This window comes from Thermobia domestica, chromosome 9 (genome assembly GCF_964235325.1).
Source record: "Thermobia domestica chromosome 9, izTheDome1.hap1.1, whole genome shotgun sequence".
NCBI classification, from domain to species: domain Eukaryota; kingdom Metazoa; phylum Arthropoda; class Insecta; order Zygentoma; family Lepismatidae; genus Thermobia; species Thermobia domestica.
The window spans coordinates 126,981,594-126,999,817 of record NC_137462.1 but is presented as its reverse complement, the minus strand read 5'-3'; the positions used below and the strand labels follow the sequence as shown (position 1 = coordinate 126,999,817).

Here is an 18,224-nt window from a genome sequence, read left to right as displayed (position 1 = left end):
CTAAATAGTAAGAGTTACTACAAGAGTAATTTATACTAGTTTAGTGCTCGATACGGTAAAGGTATTTTTCTTTTCTATAACTTCTTCCATACCTAATAGTATGACTCTACTATGTTTCATAATATGTCCAATCTTCCCTTCTCTTGTTTTTGAAATATTCTTCATTAAAGTCCTTTATTTTTCTCCTACCATTGTCAATACTCTTTCATTTTGATAATTTTTTTTCAGTCGTCTAATTAACATCCTTCTATAGCACCACAACTTGAAGACCATCCTCGATTCTCTCGTTTCTCCTGAATTCAATGCCTCACAGCCATAGAATGCCACACTCTACGCATATGCTTCCACCAGCGTTTTCTCAGTTCTATGTTAAGAGTCTTCATCCCGGCGAAATTAAAATACCGCTAATTTTACAGTAATTATGTGATATCTTCAAATAGATAAAAGATAATTGAAATATGGAACAAGAGCGCCCTAGACAATATTATTTTGCGTGAGGTACCGTTATCACAAGTCACCTAGTGGCTTTCCGTTGACGATTTTCAAAATGACTCGAAATCGAAAGCAGATAAGTGAGTAGTGATAACGGTTTCTCATGTAAAGTAATATTGTCTAGGGCGCTCTTGTTCCACATTTCGATTATCTTTTATCTATTTGAAGATATCACATAATTACTGTAAAATTAGCGGTATTTTAATTTCGCCGGGATGAAGACTCTTAATGTTTAAGGTTAGAAGCTTGTGTTTTTCTTCAAATACCTGTAAATGGATGACAAACTACGTTTTAAAAAAAATCCAATCAAGGTCTCTGACTCAATTTTACTTTGCACAATATCCACTAAAAATGAGCATTCTACAATATAATTAGGAGCACGAGTTTTTCGCACTAAGAATTTGAAAATTTCACGTTTCGTTCTTCATATTTCGCGTTTTGTCGCATTTTCCAAATAAAGTTCCACATTTTGTAGCTCTTGTGAAAAAGATATTCTCTGCCTTTTTTACAATTTTTCCTTTTATGCATATATCACTACAGAAATAAACCACTAATTACCTAAAAACAAAATACACTGAATATTTCACTTATAGAAATTTTTATATATATATATATATATATATATATATATATATATATATATATATATATATATATATATATATATATATATATATATATATATATATATATATATAAACTGAAGGAAAATCAGTAACTAAACTTACTATGAGCAGGAAACTTTGCGATGGTGTAGCTAACGCGCAACTTGTTCTCTATAGCCGTGTCCGAATCATCCAAAATGCACTCACCGTTCATGTCACGTTCAGTCAGCGGATAAAATTTCGCGTGTTGATATAAATTTCGCGCAAAACTGTCAATTTCACGTTTTATCGCGCAACGAAAACCAATGAAAATACACACAGAACATTATAAAACGTCAAGAAACTAAGAATTACTTAATTCTGACGCATTTCGTTTTATCGCGCTTTGCGAAAAACTTCTGCCTCTAAATATAATTTGTTTTCACAAAAGCTTGAAAACGAAGACAACTTTTAAATGTTTCTATAATTTAAAGAGACACTTAAAAAATAGTTGTACTGAAATCTCCTCATACATTACGAATTTTTGAGAGTAAGATGGTACCTATTTTTGTTGTTAACCAGTGTTGGTGCCTACGGTCTCAGGGCGCATGTTAAGATCATGAGATTTTTTTTTGGAGGGGGGTACAATTTTTCATTGACTTGGCCTCAATTTTTTTCAACTCCGAGGCTATAAGAAACGGATCAACTTGCTACTGTGGAATTTGAACCAGAGGCAAACTCTCCTCCATGGATCAAACACATAGCTTCCTCGTGGCTGTATGGTTCGTATATGCTTCTTTGGCATGAAAGACCCGGGTTGGATTCCTGGTAAGAGCTCATGTGGCATGGATCCCACCAGTGCACAGTGGTCGAGATATCCTGCAAAACTGGTCGAAACCTCAAAATTCGAAATTATCACAAATATGAAAGACCTTACACATTTAATAAGGAAAGATGTAAGGTTTGCAGAAATAGGTAGATTTTCGTGCAGCTCCGAAGGGTTAGGCCTACAATTAGTATCAATGTGAAAGATTACGTTCGTCTCGGTGGAAGAAGGCCATGTATCTATCCCGGTAGCAGACGCAAAGTTCATGATGTGAAAACAAAATAATGTTTCGTTGTTAGGCGTCAACAATGATTGTACAGAACATTGTTATACATTCATCGTTCAGGACACATACATAGAGTTCTAATATAGTTTCATGTGCCAGTCAATATGTGGATAAATAAAATTAGATCGAAAACAAAAATTGGTACACTTGATACTGAATTTCATGTAGAGTTTTATTTTGAGTCCAGCCGAGTCCAGTTCTACTTTGTGCTGGATGTGATAGTAGAGGATATTATCTGTTAAAGGAAAAGACCGATTATTGCCCGTTTTTGCCTGATCTCGTTTGAAAGGCATATGTGTATGTGAGTAGGGCAATATTTTTGCTTGTAGTATTTTGGCTAATGATTGTTTTTCCTTGTCATTCTCGAAATGTCATACAAAACAATAGGAAGGAGGCTTCTACCAGTTCTGCGGAATGTAGAAGGAAACAAAGACACCAAAAGGCAACATGGGATTGGTTTCCTTGAGAAAGAAACGTCCATCGAATATAGTCGTACGATTCAGTAGCATACACAGGTATTTATTTCGGGAGGAGTCCAAACTGAATATGAGGGTATTTTATATTAAAATTCCTAAAATTGCCCCTAAAATTAGGCTAGATTTACACAAAAGTCGAAATTTCGGGGTGGGTGTCCAGACCTCCAGGACCCACCCCCTGCGTACGTTCCTGGTACGATTTGACTAGTAAAATACATTGTACTAATTTTCTGTAGCCTTCATCTATGCGACTTAAGCTAAATATTTTAAATATACGTTCGACTGAAAACATTATAGTATTGGAAATGTCATTGTTGCCAAGTTGAGGTGACGAATCCATTGGAGTAGGTATCCCTCATATGGAGAGGAACTAAGAATATATTCTCTGGTTGTATTGGGAATTAGCATTACCTTCTGAAGTGAGGATATACGAGACATGAGCCTACAGGTTAATGTGGGATCCGAACTAGGAGTTATCGTCAGGAATTGAGTCAGGATCTCTCGTGTTGAAGACTCGAATGTCAACCATATAGCTACGATGGAGCTGGAGGGAATATTTTCGCGAAGCGTTTGAAATGAGTAATTTTCTGATTACTTTGCACTTGAAGTGTGAAATTCACTTGAAAACCTCTGTAAATAATAATAAAAAAAATATTTATTTCAATTTTCGGATAATCACACACACACATAGAAACTGCTTTGCTGGAACTACTACTTGTCTCAGTCCGTCTAACATTACTAGAATCATTCAGACTGACAAATAGATAAAATAGAAATGAGTCCCTGGATTATTATTTCATTTCGTCATAATTCATTTGTTATTGTATCTACACGTTGCAGGCAGAAAGGTACAGTGAAACTCCAATTATTCGGTTTTGTGAGTTACGTACGTAGTTCGGATATGCAGGAAACCAAATAGTTTGAAAAATCACACCCACAAAAAGATTATGTTGTAACAAGAAATTCTCTACTGCCGTATTTATTTAATAAAAAAATACGGTTAAGATACAGTTGAAAGTAAGAACACTTTCACTACAAGTAATGTTGTCCATGAGACGAGGAACCTCTCGATTCACCTCGATTCTCGTATCGAAAAATAGAAGAAATCCGAGACGAGAAGTGTATTTATAAAATGGGGACGAGACGAGACAACTCTCGGGACTGATGAAAAATACTAATTCACCTAAACACTGTTTTAGTGTTCAGACACTGTTTTAGTGTTACATGATTCATAGAATAAAAACTATAAATTGATAAAGTCATTGTACGAACATAAATGAAGAACATTTATCAACATTTAAAAATACGCAAGACATTACAGAATGTATTCCAATAGTAGATATGATTTAAATGTTGTTATATTACACAATCGAGAACCTTCTGTGACTCGGAATGATTCTGATAACTTCTAGATGAAATTAAGAGAAGAAAAATAAGGAAAATAATTTTATACATAAATTTACAAAAAAAAAAAAAGGCGAGAAAACAATTCGAGACGAAACAAAATAAAAAGTTTTCCGAGACTTAAGGCGAGATGATTTTTTAAAAAAGAAATAAACAAGACAAGACTTCTTCAAAATATTACAAAACGACAAGAGAAAACCTTATTTCCCGTCTCCCCCTCGTCTCGTAGGCAGCACTAATTACAAACAATTAAAAAAATCAATTAAATATATATAAATTTCAATGTTCGTTTAAAAGAGAATTTCAAGGAAATTAGATCCCCTTTCCATTTTCGTTTCAAAGATTGAAAAAAGAGGGGAGAAGCTTTGCATGAGCAGTGCCTCTCTGAAATATTATTTTATTATTTTTATTATTATTGCTTGAGAAGCATGATAGTTTTACGAACAAATACTGTATATACACTTCGTATTTGAATATTATATTCTCTCTCTCTCTCTCTCTCTCTCTCTCTATATATATATATATATATATATATATATATATATATATATATAGGGTGTTCCACAAATAGCGCCCACAGATTACAGAGTACTACTGTATTTTACAAGGGAAAATAAAGCAAAAAATATATACAATTATATACCTTTCAGGTCCTCGTCTATAGACATGAACTGCACTATGTTGCAATGTCGCATGTAAAGAACCATAGAATAGAGCTACCAATCCATCAAATAGCTACATCGTTTCCTTCTGAAGTTGATAGGTTGGCTAGCGATATATGTTAACACTAGCTGCAATTATTAGCATAACAATCGATGTAGCTGTTTGATAGATTCGTAAAGCGAGGCTAGTGGTTCTAAGTTAATATGCGAATGTTGCCACATAGTGAAAAATTTTGATTTTCTATAGCGGCTGAAGGTGGACGTGGAGGGTATAATATTTTCGCTTTATTTTGACCTGATATATATATATTTTTTTTTTCATGTTATCGATCCCAATATTTGGCAACCTGGACGATTGTAATTCGGCAAGTTTTAGTATTACTCTACTTAAACAAAATATAACAAGTCATTACCTTATTTCTTTTTATTCATTTCTTATTTTAACATAAAAACGCTGAGCTTAGGTATATTTTAAGAGTATAAGAAATATTTGGCATTCATTGAAGGGTTTGTCTTGCCTGAGAGAACCTATCATCATCACTGAAATTTATTTTTTCCCATATTACCATAAATGTTAGGTCCATCAACATCATAATGTCCAATAATAGAGGTTAATTCTCCATTATCATTATATATATCCAATTATAGAAGCTAAGCCTTGACTTTCTTATGCGGAAACATGGTTTTCCACTTACATTAACAACACGTGGATATAAGACCACCATTGTTAAGAGGTCACAAGAGGTAAATAATATAATTGAAGAAAGTGCATGCCTCACTTAAAAACAAAAACAAAAAAAAAAAAAATGAACAATACCAGATCATTTTGTCATGCCTTGCAGGCAAATCCATTTGCACTGAATAATGGGACAATTGAACTAATAATTTGGTGTAAGTTACTTGTTAATAGTTATAAGAAAATTACTGCAGATTTGTTGTTGTGAAAGACATTTTGTCGTAAGAAAGGAAGAGAAAAAGAAATTAAGTTTTGTAAATGGATTTTGAAACCAAAAAAAGGTTGTGATAAACGCTGATGAGTAATTTCATTTCCCAAGGTTGCTCTTGTGTGTATATAGCATCAGAACAAAACAGAATTATAGTAACTTACTGTGGACTAGTATGTGTATTTTGCCCTTTTTCTTTTTACAAAATATCGCCCATGTGACGTCAGAGTTTTGTTTTCAAAGGCTAGAAAAGAGAACACCGCAGGTGCAATAGTTATAGGTTTTGCCTGTGGTGGTTCTTTTTTTTTTCATACTCATTTTAATGGTGGGTTTTGTTCAACAACTGACCTCTCTTCTGGGCGACGACGATTCATTCCGAAAAATCCCTTTCTCTTGGCTATATAATATAGCTACTGGGTGGGTCCCCCCCAAAGCGAAAGGCTTTAGCATTACCACTCTATATAAAGTGTATGTGATCTCTTTCTGAACATCCAGTTAGTGTGAAGTTCTCGGTTTTTGTTGAACAAAAAACGTACCACCTTTCAATATTGCAATCATGAAGTTGTTGGTAAGTTTATTCACAGTTGCAGAATCTATTGTTAAGTCGTGTTTCGAATGTGCTAAATTTCATGGGAAGTACTGTGTGGTAGCTGAGTCAAACAAACAGCCTTAAGCGATACATTCTTTCTTCTACTATTATTATTTGCATTCTCAAATATCGGATTGGAAACGGATTAACAAATGTGATTGATTGATATATGTCGCAAAAAGATTACGTCAAACAATTTTCCTTTTCTCTTAGGAACTTGAAAGTGGGTATTCAGTACGAAAGAGAGTGTACTTTGGGGAGATATCGGATGAGAAAGACAATTTACGTCGCTTTCAGCTTCTATATTTAGTCGATTTGTTTCTGGCATTCTGAACGTTATAATTACTTACAGAGAACGTATAAATAGTCTTAACTTCTAGTAGTTACTTTTTCATCTTACATATAAGGTCCCTCGTGGCGTGGATAACATAAGCGCCTTTGGAATGGGAGACTTGGGTTCGATTCCCGGAGGGAGCTCGTGTAGTTCACGTCTCATATAGCCTCGCACCTAAACGGAATGCTAACCTTAAATCCAATCCAATTCGTCTCACAAAGATAACTGATTACACAGCCAGAGGCACTGACTCTTTCTTAGGGACACTTGATTAACAATAAGTTATTCAAGCTGAGACCGGTGGTATCTTCCTACGATCCAGCCCACCTAGCGGCCCACCTAGAGGTAAAAAGGTAGTCTGGTGGGAAGCTTCCTTGATTATGTATGGTGGTCTGTGCACTTTCATCGAATTTAAGCTTTCCTCGTGGTTCGAAGCTCACGTTACAACGAGTACTTGTACTTCATAACCTTTCGTGTTGCATAAGGAACTAAACCTAATATTCGAGAAACTTCTTGTGGTCCTTCCTGCTTCTCTAGTAGCTAGGGGTTCGGATCACATGTTAAGCTGTAGGTTCATCTCTCATATACGGCAGTATCATGCTGAAAGGAACGCAAAACTCCAAATCAATAGAAGGACTAAAAAATACAAATTAATCATTGAATCAAGAAGTTATTTGTGAGATCAATTCAATTCTTGTTTTGATCAATATTTGTAAATTTAATCAATTATCCTGAACAGTACTACCTTGCTTTCCGCATTCTTTTCTGTACAGTTCAAACACTTTTCCATTCTTCCGTTTCAACCCACGTTCTCATTAAACTATTTCTTTCATATTTATTCCACCATGTCTTTCAAACCCATTCTCTTTCATTAATCATACATTTGGATCCTTTCATTCATAGGAAATATTGTAAATGAATGTCATTTACAATATTCTCTATGAGAATTGTGATAACTACAAAAAGGAAATAATAATTAAATCATTGGTGAAATTGAAGAGAACGTTTAGCTCTTCCAACATGATTTGAGATCAAACCCACTTATTTGCTCTTTAAACGTGATGCTGTTGTTTGAAAAATATATATATATCAGTGTCAAATCCTTTCAAAGTTATGACCGACAGAAATGCACTATGCATGATGAACACATCCAATAATATGTAAAAGTCTTCAAATAAGATACCTTAAAAAATATTTCAAATTGGAAATATAGCTTCATAAAATAACGGTTACTCCTAGAGCAAATACTTGTATATTGTCACAGATAAGCTCAACTAGTTTGAGGTCCCTCCAAATCTAGTTATTGAAACTAATGTAAAGGACATTTCCTAGACATCCTATTCCAAATACATGCAAATCTTGTGAAAAGAAAGAAAAAGGTAGCTAATAGTTTCGTGTAGACCATCGGGCACTGGTATCTATAATAGAACCTGGAGACCACAAGTGAGCACACGAATTTCAAAAGAACCTTCTCCAATCAGTTTGCATACTGTAACGTTATTTGTAAAATGAATGTGATCAAACAGAAGTTAATTCAACCCACTTCACCTGATATCATATTTTACTGTAGTGAAGCTATGATGCTTTGTTTCTTTGATTGTTAATTGGCACAATCAAGGCACTGCTCAGTACGTGAACCCAAAGCCTAACGAATGGGAGATGCGCATTGAATATTCGTTAGCAGTATTTTTATTATAACATGTATTCAAGAAAACAGTGCACAGGAGTTTTGGTACAGATGTATATCCACTAACTTGCCGTAATAATGGTTTTCTTTCCTTACACAAAATTGGCACGTGTTTCGGGAAGAATGTCTAGGAAACGTCATTTACAGGGTTGGCAAAAACCATGGTTTTTATTTTTTTTTTAAAAAAACCTTTTTTTCGTTTAAACCTTTTTTTTTGGGTTTAAACCAGACTTTTTGGTTTAAACAATTTGCTCTATGTATTTATATTATATATGGATAGAAATAAGTTTGTTTCGCCTTGGTGTTATTATGCAACAACCGGGGTATGCTGAAAGGGTTTACATAAGCTTAAAGCGAAATCGAAATAGGGTTGCCAACTCTGGAAAATAAGAAAATCGGCACCCCTCAGAATTCCCTAGGACTAAGTGTAAAGGACCTCTGTTAACACCCATCCATGGGAAGGAAATGCACTATCGTCTGAACAAAAGTGCATTAGCACCTGATCTCTGCGTATCCTTAGTACATTCACTAATAAACTTAATAGATACACTGTGCTGTAAATGAGAAACTGAAATCGGCATTAATCATTTTATTGTACTTATCAGTAACTGCCACTTCTTCAAAATGATCGAAACAGATGAACGAAAGTATATTAATCTTTATATGACAATTTTGGATGTGGAAAATGAAATTTATTCTTTAAACTTACACTTCAAGTACAGGAAATTGATTTAAGAAGTTCTTTTTCACTCTAAATAAATGTATAAAATTCCTTAGAAGTAAATTTCAAATTTTGCTTCATACAGTCCTTGTCATTTCTTTAAAATTATCTAAACAGATGAGCAAAATATATTAATTGTTGATAGATGGTAAAAAGTGACAGTTTTGGATTCACAAAATTGAAATTACCTTTTAAATCTATACTTCGAACTAGAGACAATTTTTTAAAAAAACCGGTCATAAAGTGGCTGGTAAGAAGTTTGTACCGGTCACCGGCCTCGATCAAAATAACAGCAAGTTTTCCGGTCAGGCTGGTGAAAAACCGTCCAATTGGCAACTCTAAATCCAAACCGCTTGTCGGCTTACATCCGAGAGAAATTGTCCTCCATTTAAACTCGAAAACGGGACTAATTGACCACAAATGCGATACGTCTTCTGACTTACTCACGAAGGACTCCTGATAAAAATACGTTGTACTGATTTGTACTGATCTTTACATATTTGTTAATATAATTGTCAAGAGTTATTTCAGAAGGACAAAAAGATAAACAGTTACACAGGTGAAACCATTATACAGAATTGCATATTGACAACTTCAAAGCACTGCAGAGTACAGAAGAATTAATTTAGTTCAAGTTAGTTCACTATGACTTTCATTAGTCCAACTTAAAGAAATACAACGTCTTAATTTGCATATCAGTAAGAAAAGTGAATAAGGATACGAATTATTTGAGTCCACTTTGGTTCTGACCCATTTATACATAAATATATACCAAAGATACTTCTGATTTCAATAAATGCCTCTCGTGAGGTTTGTATACCCCCCAAAAAAGGTATGGCATTTCGATGTATTTTATCAATAATAAACATTATTAAAACGAAACAATATTTAGAATTTTTCTTTGATTGCAATTGCATAACAATAATAACAAACTATAAAAGAATCACACAGAAAACATTCATAAACTTATAAAAGAGAGTTGCTTTTGTAGTATAATCTCTTTGAGTAATGAATAGGGAAATTAGGTCTGAATATAATATGAATAATATACGGGAGTGAAACGTGATAACCCACAAATGTGTGTTCATCAAGATTTTACAAACACTTACACTATTACGAACATTTTTCGTTTTTTGGTTTAAACCATGATTTAAACCACCTTGGTTCAAACCAGCCAACCCTAGTCATTTATAATTGACAATGCCATGCGCGCCGACTACGTGGGTGCTCCGGGGCTCCGGCACCCACACAAATAATCTTGTGGGTGCGCGTACCCACGAGATTTTTAGTTTGGACCCGGATTTGAACCCGTATCTCTAGCATTTAAGTCAGCCGTGTTACCGACTGAGCTAGGCAGCCACAACTTATCCTTAGAGCACCGGTATATTTTACTTTATCAAAGCACACCCCTTTATGACAATGTTCATAAAAGATTTTAACTAAAAATAAATCAATCAAATATTGAGACTTCCCTGAAAACATATAACATGGCCCGCCATTGATATGCACCCACATAAATTTTGGAAAGTCGGCGCCATTGGCCAATACGCATTCATTATTTCCTCTCCTGTAGTAGGTGAAAATCAGTTAAAATATGCCATGTTTAAAAAACATGGTCACCTACCCCTTTATGAAGATACCCTGTATTCTTAACCTTTCAAATCAGTGATAATATAAGTCATGTTCAAAAACATGCTCGCCTATTCCTTTATGAAGATATCCTATATTCTTCACCTTTCAAAATCAGTTAAAATATATCACGTTCAAAAAATATACTCCCCTATCCCTTTGTGAAGATAATCTGTGTTTTTAAACTTTTAAAATCAGTGTACCCCAATATGGTTCCAGAACGGTGTTACCACTCTAATGACAGTTACATGTATTTACAGTCTAAATACGTGAAAATCTTCAGGACATCTTTCATTCAGGTGCCTGATCCTGGAACCCCAACAAGGGTGTTCTTTCTTTTTTCAAAAATATCTTTTCACGAAAATATCGGGATAATTTACCACATTTCTCACGAATTGATGGATCGTGACACTTTTTTAGTTTAACGTCCCACGATTACCCATCGAGGGTAAGGGAAATGATGAAACGGATGATAATGGTTGAATGACGAAAGTGGGATGAAATGGGAGAATCCCATGAAAACCCATGCACATGATGTTTTTCCACCATAAAGCCAATTATGAATTAGCTGGAGATTGAACTAGAGACCGCCACGCGCCAGATGTGACCGCTCTGCCACTGAACCAGTGCTGCCCTGTGGATCGCGACACGTGTATGATGTCATTTGAAAGCCTGCATTACTCTGAAGACAATGAGAGCCGCGGTGGCTCAGTGGTAGAGCGTTTACCTCTGGTGCTAGGGGTCTCGGGTTCAAACCCTGCTCCCGCCAAGTGAGCTTTGTGGTGGACAAACACCGTGTGCGTGGGTTTTCTCGGGGTTCTCCCGTTTCCTCCCACTTTCTTCTTTCCACCATTTCATTCATTACTCATCATCACTCTCTCCTTTAGCCTAACCGGCATAACCGTGGGACGTAAAACTGAAACATTTCATTTCATTTTTCTGAAGACAATGATGAGAAAATCATGAATGTAAGTTAAGAGTGGCAACAGGATGTTCCTAAGTTGTTTTTCTTTCTTTTCAAAATAATGGGATATTAATGGAATTTATTTTATACCTTCATATCTACTTACAATATATCAATGAAACTTCCCAAATCTACTGTATTTCCTAGGAATTGGAGTATGTTTGGCAGTATACTTTCTGCAAGTCCAAGTAAAAAAGAATCTCGAATTTATGGATCGTGATGCATGTGTGTATTATTGTTTCTAAACAAAAACAGGCGAATCTCGACTCTATAGTAATAAACGAGCTTCTAAAATATATAAGATGTTAATAGTATAAGTTCTATTTTGAAAAATGATTCTATTCTCTAATCTAATCATCATATGTCAATGAAACTTGGCAAAAGAAGTCTAGAACAGATAATAGTTTTACGGTGCATTTACTAGATCCCTGGAACCTGAACAAGGACACCGAGGTTGGTAAATAACATGTTTTTTTTCCGGAAGTTTTCCAAACTTTTGCATGCATTTATGGCATTTTTAATCGTGAGGCTTGCATGTGATATTCATTCTAAAGACTATTACTTAAAAATCATTAATCTAAAAGGTAACTAACATATAAATCCCCCTCCTAAATGGTATTATTGGTGTTCATTTTCTCCGCACAAAATTTCAATTCATTTTTGGTTCGAATTTTTTTAAAAAATATCTATTACCCATATTTAAATAATTCGAAATTCTTCTTTTTTTGAGTTACTTGTACCATGATTCCGTCCAAGAAAACCTAATAGACTACTGGAGTTTCACTTATAAAAGAAAAATCCGGAAAATGTTGAAATTCTACTTAGTGAAATCCTAAGTGAAAAATTAAAATTTCCTTGCATAAAAATGTGATTTTAAATGGAGCTAAATATAGATGGGTCGAATTAAACGAATGTGAATTCTCGTAAGTCAATTAACATCATTAACTTAAAGCAAAGTTTTAAAGGTTTCTGCAATAACTTTTATTAATATCGTTTTAAAAAATTAAGTAGATAGGCTATTTTTTCTGTTTTGTTTTCGAAAAGCTTATTTAAACTTTATTTCTAAGTAAATCCTTGTTGCAACTTGTCCCTATAAATTTTATTATTCGCTTTTTTTAACATTAAGAATTATACTTTACTCTCCAGCAATACAATTTCCATTTTACTCTCATTTTTCAAGTTTTATATTGTTAATATGCCGGTGAAATTACAGTGGCTTAGTGATAAAGCGTGAGATTTCAAGCTATATGTTTGTGACGGAGAACATCATGTCCGTGGGTATTCTCAGAGCTGTTCCGTTTCCTCGTACATTCTCATTCCATTAATTATTTCATAATAATTCACTTTCATTAATCATACGTCTCATTTAGCCTGAAAAGGGGTAATCGTCGAGCAATAAATTAAACTTTTTATTTCATTTAACCTAAAAGAATAATTGTCGAGCAATAAATTAAATATTTCATTTCATTTTCAATATGAGAGCACTATAGCCGAAAATCATGTTCAATAGGGTGGGCCGAAAAAGACTTTTTTTTTTTTTTTGGAATTTCGATTGGCCGGGTTGCGGAAAACTTGCCTCGTGTTAGTAGTAGTCAACACACAAAGTTTGGATTTTTTTGGTCAACCCCTTCCTTTGCCTCATGCGACTTGAATATTTTTTATAGTTGCGGCTATGCAACCCGCACGACACTACGAAGAAAATTGTAAAAAAAAAAAAAGGAAATCTTTCAGTTTTACGTCCCACGATTATGCAAGTTAGGCTAAAGGAGACGGTGATGATGAGAAATAAATGAAATGGCGGAATGAAGAAAGTGAAAGGAAACGGGAGAACCGCGAGAAAACCCACGAGCACGGTGTTTGTTTACCACAAAGTCCATACGGCGCGAGCTGTGATCGAACCAAGGACCCCAAGCACCGGAGTTGAACGCTCTACCACTGAGTCACCGCGCCTTATTGAAGAAAATTTTGTTGCACAGCCATTTTTGTCTTAATTTTCGATTGGCCGGGTTGCGGAAAAGTTGCCTCTTATTAGTAGTAGTCTACACAGAAAATCTGGATTTTTTGGTCATCCCCTCCCTTTGCCTCATGGGACTTTTTTTATTTTATAGCTGCAGCTATGCAACCCGCACGACATCACGAAGAAAATTTTGCTGCACAGCTATAACTTTTGGTTCTTTTTCTCACTGAAGCACTCTTAGGCTGAATATAAAACGCAAGATAAAAGTGAGATGTAATATTGTTCCTATGTGGTTAACAATTATAATCAATTAGACGAAAAATTGTATTTTTATGTTTCAATTCATGTTCTTCATATACAGCGTAAAAATATGTTGTCAACCTTACATTGCAACTTTTTTCACGTACATCGTGAACAATTTCTTTTAGACCTGTTTGTATTATAAAGAAAATTTTAAACAACTGATCTGATATCAAGTAATTTTGAAATCGGCTGTGCTATAATAGAAAATATATTACCTACAACGTTGTACACGAATATAATAATAATACGTAAAGCATTGTTTTATAGTAAGTCGGAAACACTGTAATTTTATACACAGTCTATCGGCCTGTGTGTTTCGGCGCTGGCCTGACCTGACAAAATGGTAAAAGATTTGTATAATAATTTGCAATACCTTTTGGATATTTTTCGAGCCGTTTCAGAAGGTTTGTGTCCGCCAGAGCTTCTGAAGCAAAAGCCTGGACCAATTGTCATGTCCCGATGGTTGATGAGAGCTTCTCGCATTCTCCGATTATATATTTGCACCGAAGATCCCAAACAAGCATTTCGTTGGCTTGTCAGCAAAGTATTTACGCAGGTTTGGTTTGAAATAAAGCGAAATTCTTCTCTCTCTCACCAACAAGATACGACACTTGCGGCTACTCGCCTGAGCTGCATCCTTTCTTCCAGAGGAATTAAGAAGAATCCTGTTTATTGTGATTAGCTGCAGCGATTACTTTGCCTATCCGGAAAACTTATTGTTGGCAATGATAAACGACAGGAACCAGAACATCCAAGTTTTAGTACTAATTAAAAAAAAAGTATCGACAAAGAAAGAGATCAAGTTTTTCGTGAATTTGTTCCGAAAGTAAACTTAGACGCAAGTAAATATCATGAGATGATTGATTGTTTCTCAACGGACATCACCAAGCCACCATTAACAAGAGAATTTTCTTCGAGCCAGATAGAAGAAAATATTAGAACGGTGGCTACAGCTTCTGAGGAAATTAGATGTTTTCCGTGTCATACGCAAGCGGTGGAGAACATGATAAAACTAATTACAGAGACGTCAGCATTAGTGTATGGAGCGGATCGAAGAGAAGGCTTTATTATGGCAAAATTAGAGTCTCGAAGAAAAAATGCAAAAATTGAACTCCTAGCAGGACTATCAAATATAAATGTGTCAAAAAACGGAAGCAAGTGAATGGGTGGGTGGAACTCGATTTGCAGCCACCTCCTCGTGGTGGGTTCTGGGGAGTTTTGAAGTATATGTGCCCAGGCGAGCTAAGAGATACAAGGGAAGTGTTATCAAAATTTTTTCATGACCTATATTCATAATGTGTTTTGAAAATAACATTACAATTTCTTCGTCTAATTGATTATAATTTTTAACCACATAGGAACAATATTACATCTCACTTTTATCTTGCATTTGATACTCAGCCTCAGAATGCTTCAGCGTGAAAAAGAACCCAAGGTTATAGCTGTGCAGCACAATTTTCTTCGTAGTGTCGTGCGGGTTGAATAGCTGCAGCTATAACATATTCAAGTCTCATGAGGCAAAGGAAGGGGATGATCAACAAAATCCTAATTTTGTGTGTTGACTACCACTAACATGAGGCAACTTTTCCGCAACCCGGCCAATCAAAAAGTAAAACAAAAATGTCTGTCAACACAATTTTCTTGGTAGTGTCGTGAGGGTTGCATAGCAGCAGCTATAAAAATATTCGATTCCTATGAGGCAAAGGAAGGGGATGACCAAAAAATCCAAATTTTGTGTGTTGACTACCACTAACACGAGGCAATTTTTCAGCAACCGGGCCAATTGAAATTTAAAAAAAGTTTTTGTCGGCCCACCCTAATGTTCAACAGATATCTTATGTTCAAAATCTCTTTATCGGAAGATACAGTACTTCCGTACAGGCGATAATCCTAGTCTATCTGGCTGAACGGTTAGCATCCCGACCTCTGATGTGAGATCAGTAGGTCCACATCACATATTGTCTCGATGCTGAAAAGGAAATGTTCGAAGAAAAACATAATAATAAAAGTGTGGTTACGAAAGAAGTTAGCAAAGTATTGCGTTCCCTTAAAGTAAAAGGAAATTGTAGTCAGAGTTAGTTTATGTCTACGTCATAAACAAAATAGCATAATGAGCGGTAGATATGCATTTATGCTTCCACTTATATACATGTAGATCTACCATACTTGTTGGTTTTAAAAGAATATACAGAGATACCATACATTATGCGGTTTTGAAGAAGGTTGGTCTTGGTCTAACGAGAATTTTAGTATTACACATACTTACAAATTAGCAAGTAGGTTTTCCAATTCAAACTTAAAAAATAAAAGCAGAAAATAGCAAGTATAAAAAGATTGTATGAGACAAGTCAAGTATTGACTTTTTACGATATCAAACACAATTGCAGAGAAATTGTAGACCAGTTATTTCTGGTGCGAGTGGTCCGTGTTTAGATTTCAAGTCATGTGAATTTGAGGTGGAAAATATATTGTAATTGAGTTTTCTCGAGGTTCTGTTTCCTTCTCACATTCTATCTCTCTCTTATAAATCCTTTCACAGTAATTCATTTTCATTAAGCTCTTACAGCCTACAGAGAATAATTGTGTGATATAAAAGCGAAAAATTTCATTTTTGATTTACAATTGACGAAATATATATGTTACATCTTATATGTTAAAAAGGTTTCTGTATATTATTACTATTGAGTATGCTGCCTTTTGGCAAGTATTGCGAGATTAATGAATTTTCTTATTTTATTTATATATTTTGTAAGGTTTGGACCTGGAAATATTTCTTCCACGTTTCTTGATCTTCTGCTTTCTCTTTTAAGTCCCACTATTCTCTTCTAGTCTCCAAATCATCGATCAATTGTGTTCTTCTTTCTATTCCTCACTTTCCTTCCATCTTTCCTTCTATGGTGGTATGAAGAAGACAATTTCTTCGGAATATCCAATTAAATTGGTCTTCTCAAGAAGGATGGTATCTGAAAGCGTCCTCTTCTCTCCTATCCATTTTAAAACATCTTCGCTTGCTACTCTTTCTGTCCATTTTATCTTCTATATCTTCCTTCAACACCACACTTCAAAGTTCTGTAAATATTTCTTCTCTAACTTTCGTAATGTCCAAGTCACTGAACCATACAGTTCAATACTCCGTATATAGCACCTGACCAGCTTCTTTCCTACTCCAATATTAACCTGCTAATTAAGAGACATATCTTTTTTTTGAATTCTTCTTTGTCTATAACAATTTTTGATCTGATCTCTTTGGTGTAGTTTGCGTCTTTCGTCCAAATGCTTCCTAGATACTTGAAATGATCGACCTCTTAAAGTTCTCTTTGTTCTACTCTGATCTGTAAGGACTCGTTTCCACGGGACATTCTCATGACTCAATTTTTCGATGTTTATTATTTAGTCTATGCGAATAAATAAATAAATAAATAAATAAATAAATAAATAAATAAATAAATAAATAAATAAATATTGTTCAGTTTCAAAACTTGTCTATTATCCTAAATTCTTGTGATGAACAAATTTAATTCAAGCTCACTCTAAATAGACCTCGAAAGACAGGATTTTTCATAGTGTGGTAGACATTTCTTGGAACTAATTTTAACCACGTTGTGCAAGGTATTTGTATATTTACGTTTATTTATTTATTTATTTATTTATTTATTCGTATTTATTTAAACATCAGGCCTGCTAGTAATTTTTTAAAACTGAAACAAGATTGAACATTATTTCTTCATTATCAACAGGTTATATATATTTCTAAGTAGTGAAATTATAAAATTATTAGTATTATTAAATTTTCTGAACAGTATGAGGAAAAAAGTATTTTTTATTAACAGATAGTATTGCCACAGTATACAAAACATGAAAATTGAAGTTTGAATATTTTGCAATTTCCCATGATCCTTCCCTCCCCACCTCAAAAACTTGAGTAATACATTTAAAAACGACAATTTGAAAATAGAAAGTATTTCTGACTTTTCTGAAGTATAAAGTCATAAGGCCTTATGCAGAGTCGTTCTGACGCGTGATTAGTGTCATATTAAAGAGTTCAGCTAATATATGTTTCCTGCAGTAGTCAGGCCTTTATGTCATACATCAAAACGACTCTGTATAAGCTGGATATAGTTTTATTTTAGCCTTGTATTCTACGGACAGATTAGTATTTGTATCCTGAGCATTATGCTAACCTGCTAATCTTAACAATACTGCAGATAAGTCTATCGACGAAGGTTAATATCCATAATTCCTCGGTTATGAATGCATGGGGAAGCGATAATTGATTGTCTATTATCTCACGGAATCAACTGGATGGATCACCCCCATTAACGAACTCTATTCCTAAGTTTTGATTCTATAATTTGACCAAAATTGA

At 34.6% G+C, this 18,224-nt stretch overlaps 1 protein-coding gene across 2 annotated transcripts in view; it reads left to right on the top strand.

Annotated features, from left to right (window-relative positions):
• LOC145695002 (uncharacterized) overlaps positions 1-18,224 on the top strand; it is a 48,119-nt gene that overhangs the window by 10,384 nt on the left and 19,511 nt on the right. Inside the window, exon 1 of one of the 2 annotated variants that reach the window (XM_081771830.1) lies at positions 6,116-6,242. The exons of the other annotated variant lie outside the window; for it this stretch is intronic. Coding sequence (XP_081627956.1) covers positions 6,231-6,242 — 12 coding nt within the window. The 5' untranslated portion in view covers positions 6,116-6,230. Of the gene's footprint in view, positions 1-6,115; positions 6,243-18,224 lie in introns of those variants that run through there. 2 annotated transcript variants of the gene reach the window in all.